Raw genomic sequence first — 21,122 nt, 5'->3', positions numbered from 1 at the left:
TTTTTCATAAAGTGCGAGGTTGGACATCATAGATTCACCTTTCTGAAACAACGAAAGAGCAAACCCAGACAGAAGTCCCCTAAACAAAACTTTGCATATACAGCGAACAGGTGTTACTACAAAAAAAAACATTGCTCCCCACGTAAACATAAAATTGACAGCTTATTTTGAAGAGGTATAATAGACGCCTTTCGGAAGGTGCTTGCAGATTATTAGAAAGTCGGAACCGCTGCACAAAGGCGAAACAACTGACATCGTGGAACGTGCAAGTCATTCCGTAAGATAGCAAACGTCAGAGCGCAGCCAACGCCGGGAGCCAACGACCAATCAAACAGCGTCGAAACTGCAACGCAACTGCGCGCTCATCTTTTTTTTTTTTTAACGCGCAGCCCTTAGGCGCCCGTTTCTGGCTTGAGCGGCGTCGCCGTCGCCGTCGCCGTCGGCGTAACCGTGCGTTGCATGCAACGCGCATGGAAAGATTGCATGCAACGCGTTGCACGCAAGCGGCGTAACCGCGCGTTGCATGCGCGTTGTATGCAACCCTCGCGTTGCATGCGCGTTGCATACAAGCCGCGTAACCTCGCGTTGCATGCAACGGCGTAACCGCGCGTTGCATTATGGGTAGTTTCCCATAATCACGTCATGAGGGGTACCCTCGTGAGGGTTACGAGGGTTACTCTCACGAGGGTTATGAGGGTTACCGTCACGAGGGTCACGAGACTTACCCTCACGAGAGTTGTGAGGGTCAGTTACCCTCAAAAGGCTTCCCTCATGAGGGTCACGAGGGTTATTCTCACGAGGGTCACGAGGGTTACCTTCATGAGGGTTTTGAAAGTTACCCTCACGTAACCCCCCCCCCCCCCCCCCCTGAGGTCACGTGACCCCCTGAGATCTTGTGAACCCTCATTAAGGTCACGTGACCCCCCCTGAGGTCACGTGACCTCAGGGAGTCAATATCCCCTCAGTAAAGCTTTAGGTAAAGCTGGATTAGAGCTGCGCTCTAATCCGGCTTTACCTAAAGCTTTACCGAGAAATGTACACGGCTTCCATTTTTTTCTATGGGTGTTTTTACATTTCTGATCTGACCAAGCGCATAAATTGTGCCGTGACGTTGCGGCTTTAGTCCGCCATTGTGCAAGTCCCAGTGCTGCGAACAGAGGGCAGTATTTCGAAAGGGTTCTTCGAGTTCTTAGCTAAGAGCTTCGTACAAGAAGCGACATTTTTTGAAGCGCCGACTGCGTGACGATGCTGACTTTAGGAAGCGAATGGTGGCGCACAGCAGGGTTATGAACTGAATGCGCCATTTTGTTCCAGCGGAATGTGCTTTTTCATTTGTATTGGTTGTCGCTGCTTGTAAAAGAGATATCAAGGCACTTTAAGGGGTCTGGCACTAAAAAGGTCAATAGCGTGAAACGTTTTAATGCTTAGCCTACTTAGTGTGCCGTTTTCTGCGCAGGCTTGACCTCGATCGCGCGGTGAAGATGGCAGACGCGTCGCTCAAGTGGCGGGCCCAGGCTCGCCTGCACGAGCTCAGCGAGGCGAACATCCCCGAAGCCTGCCTTAGCGCGGGCTTCGCGTACCCCATGAACCTGGACCGCTACGGGAACCACGTGCTCCTGCTCAGGCTGTCGAAGACCGGGCGGCTGCCCCTCCAGGACGTGCGCCGACTGCTCATCTTCATGGTGGAGTCGCTGCTGCGCAAGCAGAACGCCAGCCGCATCACGCTCCTGGTGGACTGCGCAGCCGCGGACAGACGCCAGCTGGATCTAGCGCGCTTCCTGACGGCCATCTTCAGGTGTTACTACCCCAGGTGGGACGTTACGTTTCGAGTGGAAAAGTACAGCGCCTGTCCCGTCTTGGTTGTTTCCTCCTTCTTGTCTTTGTCGTTCTGCGCTGTTTTAATGTTTAGCTGCACCAAAAGCCCAGTTTTCAACTTTGGAGACCCTTTTCAAAACCCCACCAACTATGGTACCCGGAAGGCGTATCCGCCTGGTGATGCTCACCGCGTGTCCTAAAAAAATTGGCATTGAAGTGTAACGTTGTCGCCGACCGCGATCCTGGCGGCGCTTGTTCTCCCGAAGTTCTATAGCGTGACACACCTTGACGACAACGACCGTTGTGGGAAAAAATCACGAGAGAGTGCTATCGCGTTCCCTCGTGCTTTTCCCCAGAACTTCTCCGCCCCAACGCCAGGATCGCGACATTCGACAACATGACACTCCGGTTTTTGCGTCGTCATTCGGGAACACTTTCGATGCACGACCGGAAGAGGACGCTAAGCACAGCAGTCGGAGACACGTTTCAGGAGCCGTCAGGCAACATTGGCGTTCGCCATTTTGTTGGGCACGAAGCGGATCCGAATCCTCGCTGAACGCCGACGCTCCACTCGTTCTCGGTATACGCTGAGTCGAGTTGAGGCGCCGCTCTGACGGGAAACATAGCGAAACTCGAACAATTGGCAAATCAACTACTAGATGGCGCGTAATTTCCAAAAGGGTATATTGCAAGCTGCGTTTGGCTTCGTCAATCAAACCGTTATATGCAGAACTGCGTTGTGTGAGAACCGCAGCCGATCCTCACGTTCAATCTCGGCCTATGCCGACAAGTGCCGTCCTCTCCAACGTCTTCTTTCTTGCGGTGACACAGGCACGTGTCACGTGACTGTGACGTAGGAGCAGGCCCATGGAGCACAACGAGAGCGAGGCGCAAATGTGGAAAGGGCAACAGTGTATTCTCTGTACCTCCGTTTACCTTCTCACTCAGGGGGAGCAGTTCCATGCCCGCACGGTTCCGCTGGAAAGCATTTACGCAAGTTGGTGGTAGGGCAACACCTCCTATGGTTGGTGACACGTAAAGAGCAAAGTGGAAGCTCCTCCCACCTCTTTCGAGTTTAGCAGAGCGAAGACTGGAGAGGAGGCGATCTCCTCTCCAGCGTTCGCTCTGAATTGAAAGATTATGGATTAAGCATGTTGTGCTATGCATGGTTGGAAAGTTACTTGGGAAGTCGGACAAATCAAGACCGAAAATCTAACTGCGTATCCAAGCCGTTTGCATCTTCATCTGGCGTGACAAAAGGTGTTAATCTGAGACCGTTCTTGTTTTTGGTGCTTATTATTACTTTACCGTCCTATTAAAAAAAAAAACTCAGAAATGCTCATGTCTGCCGATGATTTAAATTAGTTCCGTAAATGTGAAAATGTGAATGACTATTCATGTGTAAAATGACACTTGCTCCGTTGAGCGGATCTCAAAAGACGGTAGTAACGTCCCTTGTAAAAAAGAAAGAGGGAGAGGGAAAGAGTATAGTTTTTATATATACACTGTTGGATGGAAGCATACGGCGAGAAGGTCATGTGCGAGATCTTGGTGTTTTTGTGGATTCTGGTTTGAACTTTTGCCTGTATGTTTCGTGGATTGTTGGTCAGGGACTTCACCTTCTGGGTGAAATTGCACGAATGACGAGAAAATGTCGTCCCTTTGAGTGTTTGTCAAGCCTGTGCATTTGTAAGTTCGATTCTTGAGTTCGCGTCTGTGGTATGGAGCTCTATCGCGATGTCGCAGAGGAACCTTATAGACTATATGCGGAATTGTTAGAAACCTCTGGCAATATTGTGTGCGCTGCCATCTCAGTTGCGGCGACATACTTCTGCTGTTTGTCAATTTCCTAGCTTTGTCGGTAACAATTGAGGCCTACTCCTCACCGTCATCGATCCTCACACACACCTGCGAGCTAAGGGTTAGTATTGTTTTATGCTCTTCTTGCACATGTACTGCGTGCTCATCGCCCCACCGTTCGCTGGTTTCTCGCCGCAACCTGTATGGCGGATGTACACTGTGGTGTCATCCTGATAACGCGCCGACGGGCCGATTCCTCGCGAACTGTTATCACTGGTCACATGTCCCGAATCATCTGCATATATTCACTGGTGTCTGAATAAAGAGGAGGGTTCTTTGCTCACCCACGACGGCTTGTCTGACATGGTGTCAGAAGTGGGCGGATTCCGACCGGTTCCGACGGAATGCCGCTAACGACGAGTACGAGCCCCTAAGCAACGACCGAAGCAGCGTCGACCTCGCCACCACAGCAGCAGCCGGCGCCACGTCGACATGGCAGACTCAAGCCTCCGAAGCCGTTCGACTTCCACAACGCCGCTGACTGGCCTGCCTGGATAGACGAGCTCGACGACTACAGATTCGGATTGGGCCTGCACGAGAAACCTGAGGAAGTTCAAGTAAGAACTCTTCTTTATACGATGGGCCGGAAGTCGCGAGAAATTCTGCGTTCGATAGGCGTAAAAGACGAAGAATTCAATAAGTTCGACCTGATAAAGTCAAGGTTAGACGGATACTTCGTTCACACCAAGAACACGGTGTACGAGAGCGCCCGTTTCAACCAACGCCGACAGCAAATGGGAGAAACAGTAGACCAATTTGCGACCGAGCTACACAGGCTAGCAGAGCGCTGCGAGTTCAAGGACATGAAAGAACGTCTTATCCGAGATCGATTCGTAGTCGGTCTTTTGGACCAAACTCTCTCAGAAGAGCTTCAAATGGATCCAAAGCTGACGGTACACGTAGCTCTATCGAAAGCTCGGACAAGCGAAACAGTAAAGAAACAACAAGTCGAACTAGCAAGGCAAGAGTCCGCAAGCCCCGAAGCATGCGTTTCGGCCGTGAAACAGAAAAAGACCGCTAGACAGAACGAAGCCTTAACCAGTCAAAGGACTGCAAACAGCAAGAGGTACAGTTACTGCGCTGGTCCTCTGCATCCCAGGACAAGTTGTCCCGCCCAACGAGAAAAATGCCGTTTTTGTCAAAAATTGGGACATTTCGAAAAAGCATGCCGCATCAAAAAACGCGACGGCAAGAAACTCGACGTCATTGCCGCACCCGATAGAGATCATTTCTTGGGCACGCTCGAACAGTCGAAGAACACGTTATCTGCGCTCTTCGCGACTGTGCAGATAAATGGTCAGGAACTTGGAATGAAAGTTGATACGGGAGCGGAAGGTGACTGTAGTCAGCGATAAGTTTCCAGGTGTTCCACGCTCTCTAGACGAAGCAGAAAATCTTCGAGGGCCGAGTGATGCAAGAATTCGCACTGTTGGCAAGTTCCACGCGAACGTCACCTGGAAAGATAACTGCTCACGACCGACTATCTGCGTCGTCCGCAATCTGCGAACGACGTAGATTGCGGACGTTCCCAGGGGTCAATAGAGAGTTTTAGTAATACGTATAGGGGCAAACGCAAACCCCCTACGTTAGCGTTAACGTTGCGTCGACGGAACGTTACGGAGCGCGTCTAATACGCACTTTTAGTACAGTGGAAGAAGAACGCATACGTAAAGACTTGTAGCGCCATCTAGATGTGCTCCTGTAAACTGCTTCAAACAATCCAAGGCGGGTATTCGGTCAAGCCAATCCAAAGCCCTGATTTTCCTAGCTTTGTTACGGAAGTGCGTGTTTCCGTGTGCCTGTTGTATACGCGTTTTTTTTTTTTTTTTTTTTTTTTTTTTTTTTTTTTTTTTTTACCGACCGCACGGTAAACACCTTTTGGGTTCGACGGCGTCGCCAACGTTCTTGGCTATTGACACCCATCTTTGTGGGTGCTTCTTTGAGGAGGTTAAAGGGACCATGAAATGATTTTAAAATCGAATTTCATCCACCGCACGTCGTAAAAGATGTGAAAAGAAACACAAAAACACAAAACTAGGGAGCCCAAAAAAAATTATTTGCTGTAGAACTTTTAAAAGAAAACTGGACTCTTTTGCGCCTTCCTTCCTTCGCCTGTTCACTACGATGCATCCGCGGAAATGGAGCACGTCAGCCAAATCCAGGTCGCCTATTGGGTAAGAGCCTACCTCACCAGCACCGCGATCGTAAACAATAAATAGCCGGCGAATGTTTCCTAAAAGTTTTGTTAAATAATATTCAGATCCACATTTTGTAGCATAATTAGAGATGTGTGGCGAAAATTGACAAATTTGATAATGCTGAGAGCCAAGCGCCATCTATCGTGTGGTAAACAAAGCAACTACTGCGCGTGCGCAGTAGGGCAGGGCCGAGTTCAGAACGGTGATTTCCTTTGGTTTCCTTCCTCTCAGAACTCTGACTGACTGAACGTTTATCTTTCTACGTCTTCATCTCGCGCGTGCCGACTTCAAGCAGCAAGAAAAAAATGTACTTAAAACAGACCACGACGAACAAGAACGCTGGATCCACAAACACCCGAGAAGAGCGACAACAGCCGCGAATCCCGCACTTACGAAGCTCTCAGGATATATAGGCCTAGCAGGCACTCCGACTCGGCGCAGCGTTGCTTCGTCGCAAGACCGTCTGTCTGCCTACGACCGGCTGGCGTGCTGAATGGAATATGCCCGCGCTACCCTTGTGGACCCTTCCCGTATTATAGTTTGATCGCTGACCTCAATTTTAGGTTAAGAGGTGAGGTCAATCTCTTCCCCTTGTTTTCCGAGGCAGGGTTGACGAACACTCGTCGAAAAGGGACCCCCGTCAATTCTCTCTTGTTTTGTGTGATATAGAGCTGAAATAAACGCTGTATGGATTACCTTCGTAACACGGTATGTACACTTTGTTATTGGTATGCCATTTTTATTCTGACAGACTGCACGTCACTGTCGAGCTGTAACAGTTCGTGGGAGGTATACGCGCAATACCGGTCCAACCTTTCTTTGCCTTTTGTCGCATCAGTATCGAGTTGCAATCGTAAAAGATCGGTCCCGAAGCGCTTACCAACAGCGCGAATACAGCACTTCCATCAAACGCGCGCGTCCGCTGTGAGTGTGAACAGGTATTTACGTGGCTCTTGCTGACACTCGTAGTTCAAACGTATCTTTTTTAACGTCGGCTCGCTCCTGCATCTCCGAGACCTCGAAAAACGCCGCGGCAATTTGTTTCCATCTACGTCGCTTTGCAAACGACTGACACTGGCCGCCTTTTACCAACAATGACAATTTGGTTAACTTCTGGAGTCTTCACCGGAAGACTCGCTGCACTTCCCAACAGGCATAACGGCGTATGGGACTTGTCCCATGCTGTCGCTGTAGCGCAACGTATCTCATTGAATTTCGCTCAGCTGCGATGAGAGGCGCCGATTCAGAAAATACGTCGGTGACATCGGCGCAGTAAAACCTACCGGCACACCCCAACTCGTCGCCGCTAACGCTCCCATCTCCAACTGCCGAGAGAACTTCCGGTTCCGGAAGCAGCGTACGTCACGGCTTGTTTTGCGGTCAAGAAAAAGTCGATATTTCATTAATTTTTTGTGTAGAAGTTAATAAACCGAGACGAAAACGGATGCCTGTTCGGCATTCAGTGAACATTGACGGTTTAATGTAAAAGTTATCTGGAAAAAGTAAAAAAGTCATTTCATGGTCCCTTTAATGTCATCTTCAATGGTAAAGCGAACCCATACAATGGGCGAAGCACTTCCGCTGGTTTGCCTCACCGCCGCCATTTTTCAAACTGCACTAGTCTCGCGCTCTCCCGTGCGCGACGAGAGCAACGAGATGGCACGCAGGGGAGCGCTACGTACGTTCGCAAAAATCGATAGCGAGCGTACGTACGCAAGGCTCGCCGCAGTACGTACGTATGGCGCATGCGCAGTGTGGAGGACGCAACGTTAACGTGTGGGGTCTGCGTTTGGTCCTATACGTATTACTAAAACTCTCTAATGCCTTAGGCATCGTTCGATTCTTGGACGAAATTGAGAGCGTCAAAGACGTTGAAGCGAAGTGTCCCAAACTGTTCAAAGGTACGAGATCCCTGGCCGGTGAACACACGATACGCTTAGTACCGGATGCCGTCCCGTACGTGGTGTCTACTCCTCGTCGGATTCCCACACCGATGAAAGAAGCAGTAACGAAAGAGCTAGACAAGCTAGAGCTCTAAGGAATGATTCGAAAGGTAGAAGAACCAACAGAGGGGTGCGCCCCAATCGTGCCAGTGCAGAAGCCTTCAGGTGACGTCAGAATCTGTGTCGACCTGACCCACCTAAACAAGTTTGTACGGCGGGAACGTCACCAGCTTCCAACGGTAGAAGAAATCATGGGCAACTTCCATGAAGCCCGTGTCTTTTCCAAACTGGATGCGAGCTCTGGATTCTACCAGATTCACCTTTCGAAACCATGTCAAGAGCTTTCATAACGCCGTATGGAAGGTATTGCTACCGGAGACTACCTTTCGGCGTGACTTCGGCACCAGAAATTTTCCAAAGAAAATTCACGCAAGTTTTGGAAGGCTCAGAAAGCGTCCTGAACTACATGGATGATGTATTGGTGCACGGAGCGAACAAGACCGAACACGACAGTCGCCTGCACAAGGTACTGGAGAGGCTACAGCAGAAGGGCGTGACGCTAAATAAAGAAAAATGCTGCTTCTCTGTTGGGAGAGTGTCGTTCCTGGGAATGGTCTTCGACGCCAGTGGAGTGAGACCTGATCCAGAGAAAGTTCGGGCCATCAAAGAGCTCCCCCGGCCTCAAAATGCCGTCGAAGTTCGTTCTCTTCTGGGCATGGTTAACCACCTTGCTAGATTCCTCCCAGATGTAGCATCTAGCACAGCGCCTCTTCGCAGCCTTCTATGCAAGGATAACGACTGGTCATGGGGTCTTCAGCAAGAACAAGCATTCGCCAAAATCAAAGACACCTTAAGCTCGGAAAGGTGCCTTGCGCGGTACAATCCAAGTTACCCAACAACTGTCTCTGCAGAGGCCTCGTCGCACGGCCTCGGCGCCGTACTGCTCCAGGATCGGCCATCCGGGGAGCGACGTCCTGTTGCATACGCCTCCAGGTCGCTGACGAAGACGGAACAGAGGTACTCTCAGATAGAGAAGGAAGCCCTTGCTCTAACATGGGCTGTAGAACGCTTTGACGAGTTTCTGCGAGGTCTCACGTTTTTGTTCGAGACTGATCATAAACCCCTACTTCCGTTGCTGGGCCGCCACCCACTGGACTCCCTACCCCCAAGGATTCAAAGCTTCCGAATGCGCCTGATGAGGTACTCCTTCACTCTCACGCACGTTCCCGGTAAAACCATTGCCACGGCAGACACACTGTCACGAGCAAGAAGCAACTGTTTGGCACCGTCACAGGGAATGCTCTTGGAGAGGGACGTCTCGGCACACGTTGACGCAATCATCCGGGGGCTGCCAGCATCAGACAGTCTGATAGACCGAATACGTATGGAGCAGAAGAATGACCAGAAATGATCATTGCTGCTTCAAGCCTGCCGATAAGGGTGGCCAGACAAGCACAAGCTACCACCAGTTCTCGTGCAGTACTGGGCACAGCGTGGCAACGTTACTGTTTGCAACGACTTGCTCATAAAGGACACCAGAATTGTCATGTTAAGAAGTCTACGGAGGGAAATGCTTCAAAGGCTACATGAAGGCCATCAAGGCATCGTTCGCTGCTGAGAAAAAGCCAAAGAATCTGTTTGGTGGCCGGGTCTCAGCGAAGATATAGCTAGAGTTGTGTCCGAATGCCGAGAATTCGCCACTGAACGCGTGCAATTCTCGGAACCGATGATCCCTTCCGAAACACCAGAACTACCATGGGAGAAACTAGGAGTCGATTTATTTGAAGTAAAAGGAGCGGTGTACGTTGTTGTTGTTGACTTTCACTCCAGGTACCCGGAAATGGCGTTGCTGGACAGATTCAGTCATCTGTGGCCGTCATTCAACACCTGAAAAGTATCTTCGCCCGACACGGGATTCCGAAGACCGTGCGTTCGGGCAACGGGCCCCAGTTTGCATCGGGTTTGTTTCAAGACTTTGCGAGGGCGTACGGGTTCAAGCACGTGACGACCAGCCCTCGCTACCCGCACGCAAACGGTGAGGTTGAACGTATGGTAAAGACTCTAAAACTGCTGCTCAAGAAAACAGAAGACCCTTACCTTGCGCTGCTGAACTACAGGAACACCCCTAGGCCTACAGGTTTTAGTCCAACACAACTTCTCATGAGCCGACGACTTCGCTAAAGAGTGCCTTGCGCTCCATCTTTACTCAAACCTCGCACGGTAAACTCTTCTAAAAAGAATAGAGATGAGGAGTATAGGCGGAAACAAAAAAAAAAGGTATTTTGACAAGCGTCACGCGGCCAGACTTTTGCGCAGTCTTTCTGCAGACAGATGCGCTACGGGTACCATTCTTCGCCCCGGGGACACACCAAGGTCCTACTGGGTCAGGACAAACGACGGCACCTTCCGTAGGAACCGCCGTCATCTGTTTCTGCTGCCGGACAACGATCCTGCTGCAGAGCCTGAGTGTCAACAACCTGCCGAGCCCGCGGACAACACCACCAATGATGCAAGCAAGTCTGGGGAGACCACACCGCCAAGCGAGCCTTGCACGTCCGATCATTCGTCGACCAGCACTCAACAGACTGCCCCAGCGGGTGAAACCGCGTCACACGGTGTAACGACGCGATCCGGGCGTGTTATAAAGATTCCTAAAATACTTGGAATTAATGACTAGTTTGTTTACGACAAAGACCGATTTGTTATGTTTTTCTACCTAAAGAAAAGGGGAAGATGTGGTGTCATCCTGATAACGCGCCGACGGGCCGATTCCTCGCGAACTGTTGATCACTGGTCACATGACCCCAATCATCTGTATATATTCACTGGTGTCTGAATAAAGGGGAGGGTTCTTTGCTCACCCACGACAGCTTGTCTGACATACACTACAATTCGAAATTTGGCTCTGAGTGCCGGCAAAGGCACGAACGCCTGGATTTTAAAAGCGCTTTCTCTGCTCGAGTGCTTGTACGAGCAAAGAATTCTTCACAACTACGATTTCGCGCCTTAGCTTTTGCCAGCGCCGAAGCCTTCGCGCGCGCGCTTCGGGGTCTCGGAGCCCACGGGTAGACGGAGCATGTTCTTCGGCGCCCCACTAGATGACGCTGTGCATTTCGCATGTCGTGTATTGAAAGGGTTTAGCGCAAGCTTATACGACTTTTCTAAAGGCACATTGGCCACCTTCGTTTTTATGACTAGGATTGTCTCCTTGTTGTCCTCAGTATGGAGCCACTTCATGATAGAATTACGAGAGATGCATTTTCTGGACCAAGTTGTGCGTGTTTCCGTTGATTACGTGCAGCTGTTGATGGCGTTGAGGTTTCGTGTGCCATCTGGGCGGACATCCAAGTGCCCAGACGTTGTTTATCCCGATGTGCAGTCCATCTGCCCTATAACACGTCCGACGCGACAAACATAGTGCCTTTTTTTTTCCTTTTTTTTTTTGTTGAGGAAGACATTTATTTGATTTGATCCTATATAATGGGCAATTGATCGATTAACCCACCGATGAATCGATGAATGCTTTAATCGCGATTAATTTTTTTAGCCCGTTTTAATCTTTGAATTTTTGACAAGTAAAAATTAAATGCTTTAACCCACGCAGGCATGGATGAGTACACCGATACGAAAGACAAATATTAGGCGAAATTTTAACCCAAATTAAACTCTAAGGGCGTGGCTTGTAAATCCAGACAAGTGCAGAAGCCACACATGTCCCGACCACTTCAACGCCTCACGAATGTCCGTTCAGCGCAGCAGACACTATCGTGAACGATTAAAGGAGGCCGCTCTTGCCGGAGAGTATCCACAAAGCTCTTTGCCTCATGCAGCTGAACTAATAATCTGCGAGTGTGCTTGTCTTAAACTGTTCTCAACTACGTATCGGAGTTGATTTAAAAATCAAAATCGTATATGGGAAGCGTGCGACAAGACAATGGCGTCGCGGTGCGGCTCCCAGCTGAGTTGTTTGGCGAAAACATCAGTTGGATCGCCGCACCCCCTTAGGTGCCGCACGCTCCCTATTATCACTCCGCAGTTAATCAGATTGCTGCGTCTTTGTCACACGCTCCCTATTATCACTCCGCAGCCAATCAGATTACTGCGTCTTTGTCGCACGCTCCCTATTATCACTCCGCAGCCAATCAGATTGCTGCGTCTTTGTCGCACGCTCCCTATTATCACTCCGCAGCCAATCAGATTGCTGCGTCTTTGTCGCACGCTCCCTATTATCACTCCGCAGCCAATCAGATTGCTGCGTCTTTGTCGCACGCTCCCTATTATCACTCCGCAGCCAATCAGATTGCTGCGTCTTTGTCGCACGCTCCCTATTATCACTCCGCAGCCAATCAGATTGCTGCGTCTTTGTCGCACGCTCCCTATTATCACTCCGCAGCCAATCAGATTGCTGCGTCTTTGTCACACGCTCCCTATTATCACTCCGCAGCCAATCAGATTACTGCGTCTTTGTCGCACGCTCCCTATTATCACTCCGCAGCCAATCAGATTGCTGCGACTTTGTCACACGCTCCCTATTATCACTCCGCAGCCAATCAGATTCCTTCGTCTTTCTCGCACGCTCCCTATTATCACTCCGCAGCCAATCAGATTGCTGCGTCTTTGTCGCACGCTCCCTATTATCACTCCGCAGCCAATCAGATTGCTGCGTCTTTGTCGCACGCTCCCTATTATCACTCCGCAGCCAATCAGATTGCTGCGTCTTTGTCACACGCTCCCTATTATCACTCCGCAGCCAATCAGATTACTGCGTCTTTGTCGCACGCTCCCTATTATTACTCCGCAGCCAATCAGATTGCTGCGTCTTTGTCGCACGCTCCCTATTATCACTCCGCAGCCAATCAGATTGCTGCGTCTTTGTCGCACGCTCCCTATTATCACTCCGCAGCCAATCAGATTGCTGCGTCTTTGTCGCACGCTCCCTATTATCACTCCGCAGCCAATCAGATTGCTGCGTCTTTGTCGCACGCTCCCTATTATCACTCCGCAGCCAATCAGATTGCTGCGTCTTTGTCGCACGCTCCCTATTATCACTCCGCAGCCAATCAGATTGCTGCGTCTTTGTCGCACGCTCCCTATTATCACTCCGCAGCCAATCAGATTGCTGCGTCTTTGTCGCACGCTCCCTATTATCACTCCGCAGCCAATCAGATTACTGCGTCTTTGTCGCACGCTCCCTATTATCACTCCGCAGCCAATCAGATTGCTGCGTCTTTGTCGCACGCTCCCTATTATCACTCCGCAGCCAATCAGATTGCTGCGTCTTTGTCGCACGCTCCCTATTATCACTCCGCAGCCAATGAGATTGCTGCGCCTTTGTCGCACGCTCCCTATTATCACTCCGCAGCCAATGCAGATTGCTGCGTTACTAATAATGAAGTCCGAAGAAGGAATCGAGGAGGGCATGAACATGTAATATGCCCTGCCGTTCTCACTGACAAAGAATTGCAGGGCTTATTATGTTCATGCGCTGCCCGATTCCTTCTTCGGCCTTCGCAATGAGTAACGTCAGAATCTGATTGGCTGCGAAGTGATAATGAGAAGCGTGCGACAAGACAGTCGCGCCGCGGTGTGGCTCCCAACAGGGTTCTTTGGCGGGAACATTGGTTAATGTCCCTGAATAAGAAAGATAAGGACATCTTCTCCCTCCTCCTCTGACGCGCACACTTTTTTTTATCTTTGTACTTTGCTCTTTTACACCCACGCGTCGGTTGTAGCGCCGCCTGGATCGCTCCAACATATCAGACGGCCTTCCTATACTTGAGTCAGAGCACAGTCAAAGTCTGAGAGACACGAAAAATACATACACACAGGCTCAAAAACGCACTGTCACGGTCTACCAGCCTCGAAGTATGTGCTCAAAGAAAGACGATGAAAGCCGTGACGTTACACAGTCGGCGTTATTTGATTGGCGAGATGAGCTCCTAGCATGCACTGCACTCCGACAGCATAGCCATTCCTTCTCCGTCCCTGTGCCTCAGGCACACTCTTATTGTTATATTTTGCTATTTCGCGCTCGCGCGTCGACGCTAGCGCCGCCTGGATCGCTCCAAGATAGCAGGCGGCATTCTTCAAAGGATGTCGCTACTTTTCCGTATACAGGGGCTTTAACATTAGTTGGATCGGCGCGCCCCCTTTAGGGTGTCGCCACGCCGTTTATCCCATATTCGGCAAATGCAAAAACGAGACAAAAAATATGTAATTTCGACTTTAAAAAAAGCGTATTATGCGTGTAAATGAACGAGGCCGATTAATCAAATAAATAATCTAATGAAGTGTGGCAATAAATCTGGTTTAAACGCAATCAACGCTACATCGGACAGAGCCAATCAAACGGTTGTCAAAATGCGTAGTCACAACGCTCGTTTTCTTTGTTCGCATATCTTATCCCCGTCTAAATAAAGTCACTGGATGCTGGGAACGTTTATTCGTCCCCGTGTGGTCGCCATTTCGGTTCATGGAATGATCGATGCGGAGAGCAAGTCGTCTGCCTCTTTCACAGAGGTTGCAGTGACGTTAGAATGACGCCAGGTTCTGATTGACTTTGACTCCAAGATGGTGAGCGTAACTGAAAGCAAGTTGCCTTGAGGTCTACCCATTATCCTTCAATCAGAGCTCTACACACAAACGTCACCAGAACCCCTGTAAAAGAAGTAGGCGAATTTCCGTTCCGCATTTCTTCTTGACCTCTCCTTCCTTGGTACGCCGATCAAAATTCGCCGCTGATGGGTAGCTTTATCGAGGCGTACCTCATATACCCACCGAGATGTTGCTATCGAACGACTCTTTCAGAACGACCCTTTCGAAGCTTCGCAGATTTGAATGGCAAGTTGAGCTACTTTCTGAGGACGCGCAGACTTTAGGCCAGTAAATGCACCTCGAGTTTTTCACTTTTTCTTTTTTATTGCACTTCAACGGAGTGCATTTCGCCTTTATAGTGTCATTTGTGTAGGGTGCCACACGGCTTATTCCTGAGTGAAGAACACACTCTACTTCAAGTGAGTTAGCTTCTTCTCTATCTTAAAACGTGATGATTGACCAGAATCATTCAATTGGCGTTTTGCTGTTATTTTTTCTCTTATTTTCTCCAACAGAGTAGGAGACAGAGAAGAAAGCCGCTGCAGCGACTTGACAATGTCTCTGCCCCATTGCAGTTAGCAAAATGAAATGCAGCGTGAAAAAAAAAAAAACCACAGAACTAGATAAATATAAAGATAAGTGACTACAAAGACATAAACATACGACAAAATAGGCACACACACAAAGAGCAAGTGCAGATTATACAATTGGGTAATATCGTCGATGAACGGAACGTTGTCTTGAAACGGGTCTTTATTAAACAGACTAAATACTGCAGTGCTGAGACATGTATACCTTAACTTTAACACCTGAGCTGTCTTATAGTACTTTAAACATCGTTATTGCCATCTTTTGCGACCGATACTAATTTATCCCGTGTGTCCCCGAAACACTACATTCAGCGAGCTGAAGGGCGCTTGGTTGAGGTGAACTAAATTAGCCCGTCTGACAGGGGTATAATGTAGTGCGCTCATTCCGGTATTTATCTCGTGCGGGAATGAAACTCAAGCAGAGGAGGAAACGAGAGCCAGAACGCCGAGCTCTGACTGGAACTATTAGTGGTTAAAGGGATGCTGAACCGAAATCTGGATTCCCCAAAACATGCGGCAAAAGCGTGCAACGGGATGCTACAAACTCCAAAACATACCTCATACAGCGATATCTCGAACGAATGATCATATTTTTCAAAAAAAGAGGCGCATTTTGCAGGAATGTTTACGTCATGTTTCTCCGAGAAGGAGAAGGAACGGCCTCGCGTCTTCTCCGCCTCGCGGCCTTGAGGGAGCGAAGCGAAGAGAGGAGGAAGCTAGGTATCTTGACGTCACGCGCCTCGTCGGCCTGGTTCAATATCGCCTTCTTTTTCCAAAAATACGGCCGTCCATTTGAGATATCGTCTTAGTAGTAGTGTTGTAAGGATTGTTGCGTCCCGCCTACATCTCTAGCATTGTTGTTTTTTTTTAATCCAAATTTCGGTTCACCATCCCTGGCTGTCTCCGCTGCGCTCGTTTTGGAGACAAATGCAGCTAGCTTTGCCTCTACCCAATAATCGTTCCAGTCAGAGCTTGGTTTTCCGGCGTCCCCACGCGGTACATTTTCAGTGTCTGCCCGCATTATTTTCGCGGTTCATTTTTTTTTTCTTTTTTTTTTTTTTTGCTTTTCGCTTGAAGAATTTCTGACGAGGTTATAAATCTAGTGAAATGCAGTGGACAGCACATAGATGGCACCAGCGTGCCAGTGCGATCTCTAGAGAGCCTGTTTATGGGCCGCATTTGCAGTACGAGCTGTGAGCGGGTCGTCAGCTTTGATCGTCTGCTAACGTCTCCGCCTTTCCTTCTGCTTTTCTCCTCTCTACGCGAAAATGCAGAGCATGCGCACTTGCGACCGATCGCCGCAGAAGGTGTCTGCCATTAAAATGCAAACTTTCCCATGGTTTTAAGACGGACCCTCTCCTCGATCTACGTGAAAAGGAGCACAGAACGCTCGATCAACGGGCGACCAAAGTGCAGAGGTTAGTTCGCTTCCTCCATCGTCCCAGGTCCCTGGGCTATGTCCTGTTCTGGGAGCCTCCGAGGCTCCTGCTCGGCCTGTGGCGGATCTGCCGGAGTCTCCTGCCCGTCGAGGCTGTTGAGAGGGTGCGCAACGTGACGGCCGGCGACGCCACGCGCTACATCGACTGCGATAAGCTGCCCACGTGGATGGGAGGCACGGATTCGTACCAGTACGTCTACACGCCCGGGCAGCCCTTGGGGGACCGATGTCCTCGGCTGCAGCCGCTGGACCCCGGCAGCTCCCCGTCGGCAAACCTCCAGGTGTACGGCATGTTCACGGCATAGGTGCTCGCAGATCAATAAAGAAATGTTTGCATGCGAAAGTGGGGCAACGAGGAACTTGGTCAGCAGCAGGGGAGTTTTTAAGGAAGTTGCGTCACACAGAGAGCGACCTCGGGAGTTTGTCTTTCCTTCCGATCACGGAAGGAAAGACTGGGAAAAAGGCCACTAGAGATATCGGTTGTTTTACGATAGTACGAAAGTGACGTCATCAGGACGGCCTCTGGAGTTTGTCGCCTTCTGATAATACAAAAGTAAAGTCGTAAGCCGCCTCTGGAGCTCGTTTTGCTTTCCGATGATACTGAAGTTACCTCATAAGGAATAAGGCCTCAGATGTTGTTAGCCTTGCTTTCCGATGACATGCACGTGACGCTGCAAAGAAGGTAACCTTTGAACTTGTCTTGCCGCAGCCAGTCTACAGGCAAAAGACGCGTCTACTTTCGGCCTTCACACAGGGGGTAGTTCCTGCATCCCACCGCAGCTCGGCGGGGTCGCTACGACCACACTCCTTCTACAGCGCTTTAACTCTTCCTAAAGAGGCACCCCAACACCATCCTGCTGGCCTTTTCGCTTCGGGGTCGGCCCCCTCAAGGACCTACAGTCCTTGAGGGGGCCGCCTGCCGGCAGGGACTCGTCGTTTAAGATGCGTATACTGGCACACATCTTTAATAACTGTGGTCGGAGCAGATGTACAGGGGTCTCCAGGCAGCACTAAAAAGATTTGTGCCATCTTCCCCCTCCCTCCCTCCCTCCCCTCCCCTCCACCCCCAATCTCTGTGGTAGAAAAAATCCCGGCCGCGGTCTTGCCCCCGATAATATAGAAGCGACGTCAGAAGGAAGCCTGCCTCTTGGGCTTGTCGTGTTTTCTGACGACTCCTGTTCACGGTGGACATTAAAAAGCTTCTTGATCTGTTCGTAGTTGTCTAACAAGTAGTGTCAGCAAGGTGCGCCAGTGAACAAGACCCATACCTCGTGCCGCCCAAGGAACCAAATGACGGCGCATCACTGAAACAAGCGGCGCTTCAGACTTGTTTACTTGTACATTTGAATTTTAAGCAAATACTTGGAGAAAACACGAAATGCGCAGTGTTCAAACGATGTCATAAAAATGTTTATTTACAACCGAAAAAAACTCCGACACCCGCTCTTGTACCTTCGTTACTCGAAACCATCGCTAGCGATCACACAAAATGCAAATCAAATAAGCGAACAATTCAATCGACAATTATGGCACACAGACTGCGAGACACGCATATTACCTCCATGGAATTAACTTTGCAATGAAAACATTGACGAAGTCGAAATTGGCGATTTGATGTATCAAGGTAAACATTTTTTTTTTAACTACGTTTCACAGGTCCAGTTAGGCTGCTTTTCACAGTTCACTTTTGTGTTCTCGATGAAAAATTGCGGGACGACGGCCACGGAGTCGGACGTCTCCCTCATCCACCCTAAAGCCGCGATCAGAATACATAACACAAAAGACAGTCTGCATGCAGACACGGTCTGGGGCGTGTTTCCATCTTCTATTGAGGTCGCGTCACGTTCAGCATAAAAAGAAAACTGCGTGCAGACTTGTTGGAAGGAAACCCACTAAATTCAAACCCGCTTAATTCGAACACTTTCAAGGCGTCTCCTCAGGCGATTCTGTCACCATATCTGCAGCGGACACCGTGTCTTTTGCACGATGTAGGAGCAGAATGACTGCGACTTAAAGTTTTAGTGGGTCGTTCAAGTGGCTCCGATATCGATACACCGCCGCCGCCTTTAAGCGTGCATCGTATCGTTATAAGATATCGTAATCGGAAGTATCGGAACGATCTACCAAAAACGCTTTAATAGAGTGTTCTAGTAGATCGTGCTGAGAGCCCTGACACGACGCATGCGCAAAGGCGGTGGCGGGGTGGCGGGTATCGTTATATGAGTCATCGGAACGATATGCTAAAATTCTCTCGAGGAACAACAACGCCAAAATAGTGTTTTAAACCGATAAAACTATGTCTACGATGTGAAGTAGAAAGTATGCGCTCCTGTACAATGTTATGTTTCAGTGGCACATCGCGCGCTTTATTCTCAGGAGAATTGTTCGCGTTTCGTAATTCCCCGATACTTGCTCCGCATATCATCCACAGCGATTGGCTACTTCCCATTTGCAACTGAAACGCCGTGCATTTAATCTCCTCTTGTAGTTTTCACGTTTTCGGCCGCCAGGCTGCTCCAGTTTTGGCTTTCGTACTCAGATAGGCGGTATCTCCCCGATTCACTACTTCGTGTCTTCTCCGGTGAGTGGCGCCGCCTTCCTGGAGTTGCGAGGCCGCTAGGTGGCGCAGGTCACCACCCGACTCAAAGCGAACAACCGCCACGCATTCATCCACGCGGATAGTGTCCCACGGTAAAGTAGATGCCCGGGCTTATCCCCCTTTTTAGGGCTGAGTTACTTTGTCTTTTTTTAATATAATTATGAACTCTGCATCTATTTATTAATTATTTAATTACTTCCTAATTACTTCGGATCACTTTATATCCGACCGCAGACGACGCTACGATTTGATGGGCACCATCAAAAGTGAATCATAATGCCCGCCCAAGATGCTCAGAACAAGCTCCCGCTTGTCGTCTGCCACGGTAGACAATAAGAGAGCTGAATGCCGTTGCAGGTTTTAGATGGCGGGACGAGCGCTCCCACGAAGCTTTCTGCTTTCTTGGTGGCTTCCTGCCCTCTACCCGCTTCCTCTCCAGCGTTAGCTCTGTTAAAGTGGAGAGGGTGGAGGGCATTGTGGGAGGAGCCTTTCCTCCTTATCTGAACCTGCAGCAGACTGAGGTTGTGAGCATGCGCTCTGAACAACGCGCTGAGATATGGCATTCAAGAAAAAAAATATTGCGCTTGCGATAGTCAGTTCATTTTAAACGCCACGTTTTGGAGCAGAAGTATAATTTAGGGTCGTCCACAGACTGGACTTCGGCAACATTTTGCTAGTTCACTTCCCCGCAGAACACGAAGACAGCAAATAGCGGCGAACGACTGAAACATCCCAACAAACTACGAGGTTTCGAATATGAATAGAGCAAAAAGAAAAACCATTCGGGCCAACAAGCACGACGTTCGATCATACTTTAAACCGAGATAAGAGGGAACAAAATAAACATTTTGTTCCCTCTTATCCTGTTCGTTCGCTGTTCGTTATTGCATTTTTTCTTTTGCAAAGCTTTAGGTTACGATGTTTCCTAACCATGGCTCGGATGTGAGTGAGTGTGAGTCTGTACTGAAGAAAAAAAGAATCGATTAAGTTTACAGCTGTGCTTTTTGTTTGCAAAAACGAAAGTAAAATAAAGTTCGGGGTTGTACATGACAAAGCAACAAAGGGTACATTTGAACCGCTTTGGGAATCCTTTTGACGTTCAACCGATATTTCGGCCCCAGCGGAGTGCGGATGGTGAATTTGGACCGCCATGGGAATCTTTTTGACGTGCAACTGATATTTCGGTTACTTGGCACTTTCTCAGCAATAGGCCTCCAATGAGCGCCGAGAAAGTGAGGGAGAGGAGAAACAAAAGCGCGCGATGACGTCAGAACGCCGATCTCTGGTCGGTTCGACTAGAGGGTAGGCCTAAAGCTAGCCGCCTTTGTCTCCACTGCACTCGTCGAACGCGTTAGGACGCGGAACGCCGGCTTCCGGCGTTTGGCTTTCGCATTCGAACGGATTCGACGAGTGGAGCGGAGAAAAAGGCCGGCTAGCTTTAGGTCTACCCTCTAATCGCACCAACCAGAGCTCGGCGTTCTGGCTTCCCCGTGCTCTCTCGTTTCCACCTCTCCCTCACTTTTTCGGCGCATGGATTGCGGACACCTTGGCCGGTATTTGGACCCGCCACCTGGGAATCCGCGGGGAAAAAAAAAAAAGAGAGACAGAAGAAAGCGAAAGGGAGGTTAGTTAAGATCACGTGCTCCCAGCAGGCCGTTAGTCAACCGACGAATTGCGCGGAAAGTCCACAGGCGGTTAGTAGCCGCCGCGAGGAGAGGAAAAGAAATTAGTGGTGTGGGTGTCGGATGATCGAATGCAACCGCCGTTGAGTGAAATCCATCCATTGTTCGCCGCCATTGGCTGTCTCCGTCCAACGCCACCTAAAATGATCAAGGTCTGCGAAAATCCTCCACTGCCTGCCTCCATGGAACGCCATCGGTGTCAGACGGCGCCAACTCAGCATTTGAACCCTCCATTGGACAGAAAAAACAGCCGATCTCAATGTGATGGAGTCAAAATTCTAGTACACGTGCTTTGGCTATTCCAGCTAGCGTTGCTCTGTCGTGATTGGCTGTCTCCCTGGTCAGCACGAAAGTGAGCGTACAGTCTTGTTTTGGAGTGTGCAGATGCATAAATAAGGCCGCC

The 21,122-nt window shown here is 49.6% G+C and overlaps 1 protein-coding gene across 1 annotated transcript in view; it reads left to right on the top strand.

Annotated features, from left to right (window-relative positions):
* LOC120844380 (motile sperm domain-containing protein 2-like) overlaps nt 1-16,743 on the top strand; it is a 44,029-nt gene extending 27,286 nt beyond the window's left edge. The window contains exons 2-3 of the mRNA XM_040216143.1: nt 1,457-1,810; nt 16,446-16,743. Of these exons, the coding sequence (XP_040072077.1) occupies nt 1,457-1,810; nt 16,446-16,743 (652 nt within the window). The remainder of the gene's footprint in view (nt 1-1,456; nt 1,811-16,445) is intronic.
* Nucleotides 16,744-21,122: the final 4,379 nt, after the last annotated feature.

This window comes from Ixodes scapularis, unplaced genomic scaffold (assembly GCF_016920785.2).
Source record: "Ixodes scapularis isolate PalLabHiFi unplaced genomic scaffold, ASM1692078v2 PGA_scaffold6__148_contigs__length_123643588, whole genome shotgun sequence".
Taxonomy (NCBI): Eukaryota; Metazoa; Arthropoda; class Arachnida; order Ixodida; family Ixodidae; genus Ixodes; species Ixodes scapularis.
This window is presented reverse-complemented; position numbering and strand designations above follow the sequence as displayed.